The following is a 13,746-nucleotide window of genomic DNA, read 5'->3' on the forward strand; positions in this document are numbered from 1 at the left end:
CACATTTCAGGATGTGACATACGCCAAGGATATCCCTGGACAAACAAACACAAAACAAGACTTTTCATAGCTTCACTTTAATCATAGGCTATCTAAAACCAATAAACAGATCCAAGGCTAAATAAAAAATTCAAGCATAAAAAAAACCCTCAAGCATGACACTGAAATTAGATACGTAAGATTCCTACTACTCTGAAATTTTATGATTTTGGTAATAAACAAATAATGTGATAAAAATGTAAAGGATACAATAGAATGTTTGTTTGTCTCACTAACGTTGTCTAATAAATATATGTCCAGTAGTGCCTATGAAAGAAAAGGATAAAAAGTTCAATGCATTTTACAGTCATTCATTCCCCTTGTTTTCCACAGCCTAAAAAATATAGCCAAGCCCATCTCTTCCCTCCCCAGCTTTCAGAGATTTAAAACTGGCACAATGTTACTAAAAACCTACATGTAAACTAGAAGGAGGATATTTTCCCGTGCCTCCTTCATCTCGTTTCCACAACTTCTCAATTTGATCTCCTAACTGAGAAACCAATCCATCAATCAACAAGCAATCATGGTTCCACTTCCCTCTGCAATGGAGAAAATATTAAGGATTGTTTAATACTAATAATAAGGATTGGTATCAAAACAAGGATCAAACTTAAAAAAGTAACAATCCAAAAAGAGGAGAACTGAGGGTTAAATGTCACGCATTTTTATAACCTTGATCAAACTGCATGGCATATGACATCCCAGTATAGAAAACAATATTGCAGTTCAAAGTCAAAGAATTTTAGTTTGTATTCATCACTAGGACTAGTCCTTATCCTTAGTGATTCCATCATCCAAAAATGTATTATTATGCCCTCAGGATGTGATAAGCAAATATTTTCACTATTTTCTCATCTAATATTATTAATGGAAGCATTAATTTATTGAAATTTTCCTATAAGGAAGGCACTATACTAGGTGCTCTGCACATAATTTTTATATGGATATAACTTATGTGACAAACAGCATCAGCCAGTATAGCAAACTTACCCAAGCACATACTCTTAGGAAATAGCAGAGAATTTTAAAATATGTTTAATCAATCTCTCAAGTTCATTATCCTTTCATAATTCTATATCCTAAAGCACTGTTTCTAACAATTTACTATGCATCAGTTTTATAACTGGCATAGCTTTTAAAATACCAAATTCCAGGTAATTCTGACCTAAGAAATCTGGAATCAATGTTTGTGAATCACTGCTCCATGTGTTACTAATTGCTGTATCATATGAAAAACAATACTTAATTCCAGAGATAGGATCCAGCCTCCAAATATACACTTCTCCTCCTACTTTATTTCAAAGGAATCGGTAGTCCACTCATGCATTTTTTAAGAGAAAAATAAAATAAAAACAAAAGAAAAAGCTTAAGTATTTAAAGGTAACTGTTATAATAACTGGTGATACCTTTTTAATAAAGATTCTTATCTTTTTCTGAATAAGAATTCTCAACATAAAACATGATCAAATTATACAGTCTTTTAACAATCACAGTAAATAGTTTTATTCAAGACATGACAAGACATTCAAATTTAAAATGAAATGTAACGATTAAGTTAGGGCAAAGAAAACTAAAACAGCAAAACTAGTAACAAATTCTGATACTTTACCAGAATTCTACCCAATTATTTTATATAACATGATGTACTCTGTTCTGACAATGTTTAACTTTTAATAGAAGTAGTTTCTAAAGAGTGTTTTGAATATCTGTATGCACCACTATACCTTGATAAACGCTCACACTTCTCTCGGCGACTAGTGTAGTAGTTCTGAATTACAGGGTAGTTGTAGCATAACCTTGACAACTGCACAGCATCATCTGGAATTTTTAAGAGTTGGAAAACAAAAGTAATATTACCAACATATCTCAACAATACTTAAAATTATACATACTGATATTTACTGTAATTTTATAATATTCCTTAATCTGTAGGCTTGCTAAATACATGAATACTACATATCCTTTTATTTCCCAATGTACAGGTGGGAAAACTATCTTACAAAAGTTTGTAACAAATATATTAGGTGACTTAAAATATTAGAAACTGTTCTAAATAATTTTACTCTCTTGGTACAAGCAATAATTTGAAAGCAAACTACATTCATTATTTGCTCATATCAGAATCAAACAACTTGAAAGAATAAGATCAACAATTATACAAGTATGTGCAGAGGCACTTTTGAATAAAATCTAACACTTCCTGGAAATGAAGACATTGGAGGCTTTTGAACAAATATTGTATAACAAAAGCCAATACTAAGAATTCTCTAATTCTTGATATTGGAATTATCAAGTAAAAGTATTTAATTGATGACAAATAACATTAGCAACCAGAACACTAAACAAGAATGAGATCAGCAAATTAGGTAATAAAAACTACAATTCCATGGACCTAAATCACAGATAATGACATTATTGATCCTGAAAGGCCGTAATTCCTTAAAATTTGCTTTCCTAAATGTTACTTGATCCAATGAACACATCTAGAATCTGTGTAACAGCAGGGTGAGCGACTCAATTTACAAAGCAAGTAAGACTGTAAGAAAATTAAGTGAGGCAAAAGAGGAAGCTAAAGCATCAGAAGAGATCAACAAAATTACAACGATTTAATGATGTTTTAATTAGTATGAATAGGTTAAGTAAATTGTTTTACCTAAGCCTTCTGGCAAAAGCCCAGAATGAGAGAACCAAAGAACCACCTGTACATATTGACAGATGAGCTGCGTAACCACAAACTTATTGGTTAACTCCATCAGTCCTGTTAAGAAGAGTTAACATTAGTTAATTTTCAAATTATCAATCACAAATAATCAAACAAAAAATCAACATACTCAACAGTTTTTCAAAACAAACTAATTACTTGGTCATTCTTAACAATAGGTATACATTCTAAACAAATGTAGCTTATATCTAGTTCATTTTGGTTCAAAATTATCTGAGGCAAATTTCCAAAATACTACATATAAGTCACTAACTACAGACACTTTATGCAAATTATTACAAAAACATCAATTCTGATTAGGTTACCTAAATCAGGACTTTAAATAAAACATCTTTGATTTGTTGAAATGGTAAAATAGAAAAACTATTTCTTTAAATAAAAGCAAGCAAATTAAAAAATTTAAAATTCAAGTGAAGATATATTATCCACATAGGAGTTTAACTCCTGAATTTCTCAAGCTTATTCTGTAGCTTTACATAAAATATATTTTAGCACTTGAAAAATAATATTTTCTTTATATAATAACCCACTTTGGAAATAGAAACTTTATTCTTTCTCAATACTCATTTGTAGAGAACAAAGGCCATACCTCTCTCAGTGATCTCTTGGGCTTCTGTTGCAAAACAGTTTAAGACAGTCTTAAGATTGCTAAAAATCAAATGACATTGCTGCATAGACTGTATAGTCTGTGGATCGATGAAGCGACATGAACCATCAAATAATGGTATACCTTTTAAAGAAAAAATAAAAGATAATAATTAGCACCACAACTATAGATTTTCTGAAATTCCTAAAACTCAAAAGATTAACTCTACATAATATGAAATTTACAAGACTAGAAATAGCAAATTATTCTCAAAAAACAAACAATATGACTCAATATAAAAACAGTAAGAATCAGAATGAGAATCTGAAGTAAGATAATATGGATCTAGAGCTCTTCTTTATAGCCATTACTTATCACAAGATACCTAATAACCAATGTAATCATTTTACTATTTAATATAGGATTGGTCTACATAATGATTATCCTAACTCTGAAATCCTTCAAATCAATTTACAGTTTACTCAACACACTAAAAACTTACACTCCATATTTTTAATTATCCTTGAAGATTATAACTACAAAATAAAACAAAACAAGAAACCAGCAAAGAAGCTCAAGGCTTCAACAATAGCTCAATTACCAATTCTACATTATACTATGTTATGTTCAAAGTGTACGTCACACAATTTATAAATTAATTTGAATTAACCTTTTTCTTCTTTTACAAAACATATATATAAAACCAATTCCAATAAACGTTTTCCTTTTAAATACACTGTTACCTTATCTGAATTATCAAGCATTCTTTCAGATTTCAACTGTGCTAACTCGTTACTAAAGCATTTTAAATTAATAATAATTCCACATTTATAGTTTCCTAAGTGTGACCTAAAAATATTATAGGACCATTTATTCCTATAAAATTTTCTCAGGTTAAAAATCCTCTTGTGAGGGGCTGGGGATTTAGCTCAGTGGCATAAGTGTCTGCCTTACAAGCAGGCAGTCGTGAGTTCGATCCCCAGTACAGATAAAAAGGACAAAGACCAAAAAAAAAAAAAAAAAAAAAAAAATCCTCTCGTGAGAATAACTTGTTAAGCTACTTATAATTCACTTCTAATTAAATATCTTTAAAAGTCCCTATCTTTATTTACTATGACACAAAAATAATGAACAAAACCTACACATCTAAACCAATCAAAGTTTTAGCTAGGTGTGGTGGTATTCTCAGAAGACTGAGGCAAGAAGATTAAGAATCTGAGGCCAGCCTAAGTTTGCGATCAACCTAGATTACATACTAAGACACTGGCTAAAAGAAAAAAAGAATTTTCTTTCACTTACAGTGCAGTCATGTATCTCTAATTATTAAATACTAGGCTGGTAATGTAGCTCAATGGTAAAACAGCACTTGTATAGGATATGTGAATTTCAGCAACTAGGAGCCAGGGATAGAGACGATTCTAATCACTGGCACTTTTAGTGTTATCTTTGCATTTACTAAACATGGTGAGTTTTCAAAATTCACTAGACACCTTAAAATTAATTCAAAATTTGTAACATTAGTAAGACTATCAAGAAGAAGAATGACTTGGCATGATGATAATCACATCTACATATTGTAAGTGGAGGTGATCCATTTTTACTCTGCCTTGTAGGTTCTTCATTTCCATAAACATTTTAAATAGAAATGAGTTAAGGAGATGGGTTTCTGAAGTTAACTGGCACATTCCCCCTTATTCCATCAACACAGTCTGTAAATTAAACTCTTAGGACCAAAAGATAAGGAGTAATTTTAAACCCTGCTACTATAGCATGTTGCCAGTTTAGAAAGCCACTGAAAAATTGTCAAAAATGTTTCTCACTTTAATATAAAAACAAACAGTTTACTTCTAGGACTTCTTTAAGTATTTATAACTTTCAAAATGATTAAAAATTATTATGTTCTTATAAGACAAACCAAGATTAGTGTTTTACTAACAAATTTTGCCCTGTGGATTTCACAGACAATACTTACATATTCTGTCAAATTCTTCTTTTGTGATAATCACTTTATTCCATGTCCACTCGAGAACAAATCGCAAATTAATAGCAGAATTTGGTTGTTCTTATTTGCAAATATGAAAGTAAAAAAGAAGATTATTAATCACAAACAGAAAACTGGTAACTTCTCCAATGGAGACACCTGGGAGGAAGTACTTGAATCAAGTTGTCAAAAACCAAACAAACAAAAAAATACCAACACTAATGCAGACAACCTAATCAAATATATCCTGCTAAGTGTATCTCATGAGGGAGCACATAACTTTATATGGTAAAGGTTTAAAAAATGCAACTGGACATTATCATGAGGAAAGATCAATAAATAAAAACTCAAAGGCAGTCTAAAAAACAAGCCTATATATTTTTTGAAGCAGTGAAATTTCGGCTGGGCACACTGGTTGCATAAGGCAGAGGAAGGAAGACTGACGAGTTTGAGGCCAGGGTGCAGAACAGAACATTAACCTGTCTCAAAAGGAAAGGAGGGGATGCTGAGATGCAGCTTGGTGGGAGAGTACCTCTGAGTTTGATCCCCAGTTCTGGACAGGAAAAACTAGAGAACCCATATCTATCACTATGGCATCCAAAAAATTTAAATATTTAGGAGTCAATCTAATGAAGCAAGTATAAAACCTTCACATTGAAAATTACAGTACCCTGAAAAGGAGGGATCAAAAAAGGGAAAGATATTGCTTATTACTGAGTAGGCAAAACCAATATAGAGAAAATGGCCATACTTACAAAATTATTGTAACAGATTTAATGCAATCCTCATCAAAATACCAATAGCTTAGTTTACAGAATTAGACAAAGCAATCCTAAAATTCATCTGGAACCAGAAAAGACCTAAAATAGTAAAAATAATTCTGCCTGCACAACAAAGGCAAGATGGGGGTATCACAATCCCTGACTTGAGATTGTACTACAAACCTACCTGTGATAAAAACAGCAGGGTACTGGTAAAAAAAAAAAATCAGGGGCTGGGGATTTAGCTCAGCGGCATAAGTGCCTGCCTTGCAAGCAGGCAGTCGTGAGTTCGATCCCCGGTACCGATAAAAAGGAAAAAGACAAAAAGGGGCTGGGGATTTAGCTCAGCGGCATAAGTGCCTGCCTTGCAAGCAGGCAGTCGTGAGTTCGATCCCCGGTACCGATAAAAAGGAAAAAGACAAAAAAAAAAAAAAAAAAAAAAAAAAAAAAAAAAATCAGACCTGAAGATCAATAAAACAGATCAGAAGATGCAGAAACAACTCCACATTACTCAGCCACTTTAGTTTTGATAAAAGGGCCAAATACTTTCAACTGGAAGAAAGACAGCCTCTTTAATAAATGAGAAAAACTGGTTTCCCATATGCCAAAGACCAAAATTAGACCCATCTTGTGTATCTCTCACTATGCATTGAAATAAAATAAAAATGAATCAAAGATCTAATTAAAACAGAAACACTAAATCTGCTGAAACACAGACTAGGTAGAACTCTTTTTGCAAAGACTTTATGAAAAAACTGCACAGAAAACACCACAAAGAATCACAACGGGGATCTCAAGCTTTTGCAGCACAAGAGAAACTGCTAATGGAGTGAAAAGACACGCTGGAGTGGGGAAAAAAATTTTGCCAGATGTTCCTCAGGACAATACCTAGAATATATAAAGAATTAAAAAAAAAAAAATCAGACCTCCCAAATTTAAAGACCCAAGCAAAAAATAAGACACCTGAAATAAGCAGACACTTCTCAGATAAAGTAGTACAAACGACAAATAAATACATGAAAAAATGTTCAACATCGCTGGTCATTTGAGAGATGAAATTAAAACAACACTGAAATTCCATCTCACTCCAGAGAGAATGGCTATCATCAAGAAATCAACCAATAACAAATGCTAGTGATGCTGTGGGAGAAAAAACTCTTCTCCACTGTTGGTGAGAGTATAGACAGGTATAAATACTGTGGAAGGCAGAGTAGACATTCCTCAAACAATTGAAACTAGAGGTTCTATTTGACCCAGCTATTTCCCTTCTTGGTATCTTCCCAAAGGAATTAAAAGTATCATATCATAGTGATATATGCAGCCTATTTATAGCCATAGAGTTTGTAATAGCTAAATCTTGGAAACAGCCCAAGTGCTCATCAACTGATAAATAGATAAAGAAGATGAGCCTTTTTCATACAATGTAGTATACTGCCACAAAGAAGGATAAACAATACATTTCTAAGTGAATGGATGAACCTAGCAACCATATTCTTAGGTAAAACAAGCTGGACACACATGTTCAAGTACCACATGGTTTCTCTGGAATGAGAAACTAGAAGTGTAAAGAAGGATCAAAATGTATAATAAATACTGTGAAATTTTCAAATGGGAAAGGGAACTAGGGAAGAACAAAGGGGAGGGAAAAAAGAAGAAAAGGAAAAAAAGAAAAAACTGGAAACAAAGGTTTTGTAAATGAGAGAGAGGGATTGAAGGGGGAGGGAAATGAAAAAAGAATCAAGATATATCATGTATAGATACAAATTGCATATGATGACTGTTGTATATCTAAAATATACCAATAAAATTTTTAAAAAAAGGAAACAATACTAAGTTATAAATGAGTAAATAAGCATTACAGCTTATATACTGATTTCATTTATGAACATGTTTTCAATGACAAAACGATAGAAACAAGAGATTATATTAGTGGCTGCCAGGGTTTAGGGGTATAGGAAGAGGGAAGGAAGATATGTGGCAGAAGACAACATGGGGATAACTGTATCAGACACCAGATTGCATTGCTGAGAAGAAATGTGGTACATAGAACGCACAGATTTTATCAGTTATATCTTACAACTGTATATGAATCTACAATTATCCCACAGTAATTAAAAAAAACAAAGAAAATCTGGTAGTTTAAAAAATACAAAAGAACATTTCTTTGTAGAGTCTTACCTTGTGTTATCCAATTTCTGATGCAACCAATTGGAAGTGCCAGGGAACTTGTGTGAATTGCTGCTGACAATATGGCTTCAAATTGTTCTTCCTAAACCATGCATTAAGGAAAAAAAGAAAAAAGAATGAAATGAACGACAATACGAGATCACAAGGGGCAAAAATCTAAGAAAATCACTACGGCCCATCAGGATGGCTATAAATAAAAAAGATACAAGTAGCAGTAAGGAAGTGGAAAACCTAAGAGTCCTCTTACTCTGCTGCTAAAAGCATAAAATGGTATACTTTACAGAACAGTATGTATAGAAGTTCCTTAATATGATAACATAGAGCTACTATTTTCATGCCTACCATACATAAACACTCAAAGAACCGAAAGTACATATCCACACAACATTTACAACAGCACTGTTCACAATAGGCAAAAAAACAAAATACACAAATGCCTATTGCCTCAAAAAGATAGTATATTTGTATTATGTAACCATAAAGTAAAATTAAGTAATGGTTCTTGCTATATAACACAGATGAACCCTAAAAACAGGCTAAATAAAAAAATATAAAATAGGACAAAAATATATACTGTTAACAGTACTGAATATTCTATTACATGAAAATTAAGCATTAAATTCCAACTATGAATATTAAACCACAAGAAACATTTACATCTTGTCTGATATTTTAAAGCAATTTATTATGCTACTAGCACCACTTGGAAGAGTTAAAATATTTTTTCTTCACTGAAAAATGATGTGGGATTTGGTTTCTTCTATTACATTTTATAAGGAAATTAAGATAAGTTATTGCTCTATCACCACATGATATTGTTTCTGTAAGATGTCTCCTGACTGGTAAAAGGTATTGGGACTAGGAGAACTATTTGGAGACTAATGCGAAATAAAATTTTGGCTTCTGTAATTGAGACTGGCTCTTAGAACTAATTATTTCTTTTGTTGCAGGAATCTGGAATCATGGCTAATAAGCTGCCATTAAGATAATAATGGTTTCACCAAGCAGTGGATTTTAAAGGGCAGGTTAAAACATACTGTTAGGCTCTACTCTCAGAGTTTCTAATTCAATAGCTCTAAGACAGGATCAAGAACTTGCATTTCTAACACGCTACCAGGTGACCACGATGACAGTGATGAAAATGTCAGTATAAAGACCATGAGATTCAACCAAGCCAAGGTGATTTCCACGCATATGCTCCCACCTCTGCTGCTCTTTCTCAGGTAGAAAATGGTAGTGAGACAGTAACAAGTATTTTTATTCAGGATGTGCCTGATGCAGTCATGGGATTTTCTCTGTCCTATTGACATCTACAAAGATGAGTGAACCTGGAGGTTGACTTCGGCCTAATGGGTCTTTGGAGTACAATTTTTAAGCCAAATGCAAAACAGCAGGTACTGATCAAGCAGAGTGGGCATGATTTCACCATCTTTCAAAAACTACCTAATAGATTTTTATTATAGCAGAAAGCTATTAATGTATAATCAAAGGCAAGAAATTATACAAGTCAAAATCATCTCACCTGAGTTAAACTGGAAGGCTGAATATCAATGAGTCTTGGTGAGAGAAGGCCAGCTACAAGACATCGATTGTAACTATCAGGAATGACTTCACTTAGAGATGGTCCCAATTTCTTTAAAAAAGTTAAAGTCTGTAATAGACAAAACATCAACTCCTAATTCAAATAATCAAGTTTATGAATTAAACTAATTATACCATACTTTAAAAATGCTTAATGGAAATTTATAAATGATTATACTTCAAGGGAAATGGTTTACAGATTCTTTCACAATCAGTCCTTGCTAGTTGTGTGTGACTGGTATCAACACATTATCTTAGATATCTGCTATCTTTTCTAACGCTGATACATCTTGACAAACTTGACAGGACCCTTTGTGTCTAATGTGAAAAGAGCTGTTAAGTATAAATGTGACATTCACATTTGCCCAGTTATCAAAAGATTTGCCACATCATGTTTCCCACGGAAAGTATGCTTCTATCTACTATTTGTTCTTTTGGAGTGTGTATGAATCACTGTGCCACTGTGTTAGATGCTAAGTATCTTCTCTGCATTACTTCACTTCCTCATTTAGCTTTCTGGGAACCAAGATGATTTTTGAAAAAAGATGTGGTAATGCTGGGTGTAGTGGTGCATACCTACAATCCCAGCAGTTGGGAGGCTGAGGCACAAGGATCATCAAGAGTTTAAGGTCAGCTTGGGCAACCCAGTGAATTCAAGGCCCCCTCTCAAAAAAAAAAAAAAAAAAAAAAAAAAAAAAAAAAAAAAAAAAAAAAAAAAAAAGAAAGGTACTACCTTACTCATTTTTTCCTCTGTGGTTCAACTAGTTAATATTATTAGCATAAAGTTGCTACAATTATCCCAATGCCTCCTTTAGCGGGCAGTCATCAGTAACTGATTCTACTTAGTTGCTGATCTTAAAATTCTAACAGAATCTACCATTTAAGATGAAATAATAGTTTACATAATTAACGCTAAAGTTTAAGTACATGACCATGTGCACTCTAACATCTGACTTCAATTAAGAAATACTGCATGCTACTAGTTGTTATTTACCTCCTTCTGAAATCCAGTACAAGTTATATGAACAATTCCTGAGTTCAACAAACAAGTAGCATCTGAAAAAGATTTTAAAATTTTACTTAAAATATTAAAATGATTGTAATAGAAAAAAATTTATAGTAACAGATCTTTAGGCAATCAAATTATTACACAGACGACATTTCTTAGTAAACTTTTTCAGGTATTTTTTCAAGATAATAGTGATACAATCTTCATAAATATGTAACTTCAATTTCTCATGCACAATGTAGTAACTCCATACCCTAAATTATCTGTTAAATAACAGATAACATTCTATGTATAAACTACAGACAAATAAATCCATCTACATAACATTCTTGCATGTTACTTTTCTCAAAAGATAAAGAAAATACATACCGAAATTAAAGGTACTTGGATTAAAAAACTGCTCTGGAGGTGGATATGAAGGAGGAATGACTCGATTTAAACTTCTCTCATGTACTAATATGTCCAAGACGGCATGTGGAGAAGTCCTACTTACAACAGACTCCAATGACCACAATGCAAAATAAGAGCAATTATGTAGATACTCTCCTGATCTGAAAGCAAATTTAAAAATTAGTCATTGAACAGTTATACATACTAATGAGAGAAAAGAGAGAGAAAGTATCATACCTTAATGAATCAGGCATTTGTGCATGATACCATCGGTTTATGTCAAAAAGTCCCAAATATATAGCAGGTGTTCCCTGTCCATATATATTCACTTGCCAGGTAAATACTGAAACACTAGTGTCGGGAGACAGAGCTATGAAAAAAAAAAAAAAGGTAAAAACCACACAGAGTAAATCTCCAAGTAAAATCATCCCAATAGAATCATAATAAGACCTCACAAACCAAGGTTTAATTCACACTTCATTACACTTGTCAAGCAACATCTCTATCTATTATGTATAGTAAGAAACTTATTCACTAGACAGATATTCTTGAGAACTGTTCATTACAACAGTTCTATCCTGCCTTGCTCCCACTTTACAATTTAAGAACTTTGAGATACTCAAAGTACAAAGTAGCAAAATTATTTCAAGTATTTCCCCCCAAGGATGATACATAGCTAGAATCAGAGAAGTTATTTCACTGCCAACAACAAGTGATTTGGAGCATTAAGGCTTACTTCTTTAGTGAATCTTGGTTAAGGACTAACATAACTATTTTGTGAAGAGAAAAAAAGAGAACTACCTGCACAGTGGCTGTGGAATAGCTAAAGCAAGGATACCAATAGAAGGTGTTAAAAATCAGAAAAAACACCAACAGGAAGTTGAAACCAAAAGGAAGACGTGGGAACAAAGGGACAATACATGGTAAGTTGTATTTCTGATACTGTTTAAATGGATATGAAAACTAGGTAACAAATACAGACATGTGCAGTAGGACAAAGAGCATCTCTAATGATAAATGAGCTCACTCTGAGAATGAAGCTAGGAACACACATACAACCCAGCCCTGATGAACAGGGTCAGAACTGAATGAACTTGTAACATTATCTCATTTAATCCTCATACTTAATCTCTGCAAAGATGTAACTGAATTATGTCACTTATGGATGGAGAAACATGGCTCAGAAATGTTAAGTACTTTGTAAAGGTCACAACTAGTGTCAGGCATGGAATGTGAATCAATGCTGAACTCAAAAATCTACACAAGGATTTACATTTTATGAGGAAGAGGTAATATTAAAGGAAATAGAAAAGAAAATTCAAGGCAGACCTTGCACTTGCCAGGCAGGCACTTATGCCACTGAGCTATATTCCCAGCCAAATGAAGTAATTTTAACCAACCTTCACTCATGCCTTCTTCCCTGTCACCATGATATCGAAATTTCTCTATACTCTGACATCCCAACAATCTGGTATTACTAGTTGGTCCCCTCAAAGGAAACATGCCACCTGCCAGGTCCAGTGTGTATCTTTCTTCACAGTATTCTAGTCCCTGTAACATAAAATGAACACAAATCTTAGTGGATTATAAGCAAAAGATCATTCTAAAATTGCACATTCTCCAAATTTAAAGATGTTTCACACAACACAAAGAAAACATAAAACTGAAAAAGAATCGAAAATTTTGCATACTGTAAAGCACAAATAGATTTTGATTTTTAAAAATTACCAAATAATCTTATAAAAGCCACACCAAACATGTGAATTTTCAAGTGTAACTGCTGGCTGGGAGCTTAAACTGGAGTAAACATCAAAATTCTACATGCATCAAGAGTTGGGCATATAGCTCAGTTGTACAGTGCATGCTTAGCATGCACAAGACCCTGGGTTCAACTTCTGGGCATCACAGAAACCAAACCAAACAAAACCAAACCAACACACCCATACATCCTATGCCAACAAATCTATTTTGGTATTCTCATTGAAATTCTCAGTCTAAAATACCATAGGTACTCAAACATCTTTTTTGCTCATAAATTCCTTCCTTATCAACGTAGCGAAAGTTGTAGACTTACCCAGAGGGGAAAATATGTGCAATCATAAAAATGACACACATACTGCCGGGCGTGGTGGCTCATGCCTGTAATCCCAGCACTCAGGAGGCCGAGGCAAGAGGATCGTTGTGAGTTCGAGACCAGCCTCGGCTACAATGTGAGCTCAAGGCTAGCCTGAACTGCACAGCGAGACCCTGTCTCAAAAAGACCAAAAAAAACAAAAAACAAAAAAAGACACACATAATTCAAGGATTGGGGATTTCCTCAAAACATCCATATAAACTTTGAATGCTAGTTTAAAAAAGCCTGTTCGTTCTATATTCATAGGATTAGATCAATTTTGCATGGTTTTTTTGGTCTTTTTTTCCTTTTTATCGGTACCAGGGATTGAACTCACGACCACGCGCTTGCAAGGAATTTTGCATGTTTTTAATCCG

The 13,746-nt window shown here is 33.3% G+C and overlaps 1 protein-coding gene across 2 annotated transcripts in view; it reads right to left on the reverse strand.

The window, feature by feature from the left end:
• Window positions 1–13,746, reverse strand: part of Ahctf1 (AT-hook containing transcription factor 1) — a 67,769-nt gene that overhangs the window by 32,037 nt on the left and 21,986 nt on the right. For both annotated transcript variants that reach the window (XM_063236772.1, XM_063236771.1), the window contains exons 8-19: window positions 12,657–12,807; window positions 11,494–11,626; window positions 11,236–11,417; window positions 10,852–10,913; window positions 9,799–9,927; window positions 8,268–8,358; window positions 5,320–5,409; window positions 3,351–3,491; window positions 2,693–2,797; window positions 1,764–1,857; window positions 455–578; window positions 250–306 (exon numbers count right to left, since the gene is read on the reverse strand). In XM_063236772.1, the coding sequence (XP_063092842.1) occupies window positions 250–306; window positions 455–578; window positions 1,764–1,857; window positions 2,693–2,797; window positions 3,351–3,491; window positions 5,320–5,409; window positions 8,268–8,358; window positions 9,799–9,927; window positions 10,852–10,913; window positions 11,236–11,417; window positions 11,494–11,626; window positions 12,657–12,807 (1,359 nt within the window). The remainder of the gene's footprint in view (window positions 1–249; window positions 307–454; window positions 579–1,763; window positions 1,858–2,692; window positions 2,798–3,350; window positions 3,492–5,319; window positions 5,410–8,267; window positions 8,359–9,798; window positions 9,928–10,851; window positions 10,914–11,235; window positions 11,418–11,493; window positions 11,627–12,656; window positions 12,808–13,746) is intronic.

Source organism: Cavia porcellus, unplaced genomic scaffold (assembly GCF_034190915.1).
Source record: "Cavia porcellus strain 051 isolate PalLab524CR breed Dunkin Hartley unplaced genomic scaffold, mCavPor4.1 scaffold_26, whole genome shotgun sequence".
NCBI lineage: Eukaryota > Metazoa > Chordata > Mammalia > Rodentia > Caviidae > Cavia > Cavia porcellus.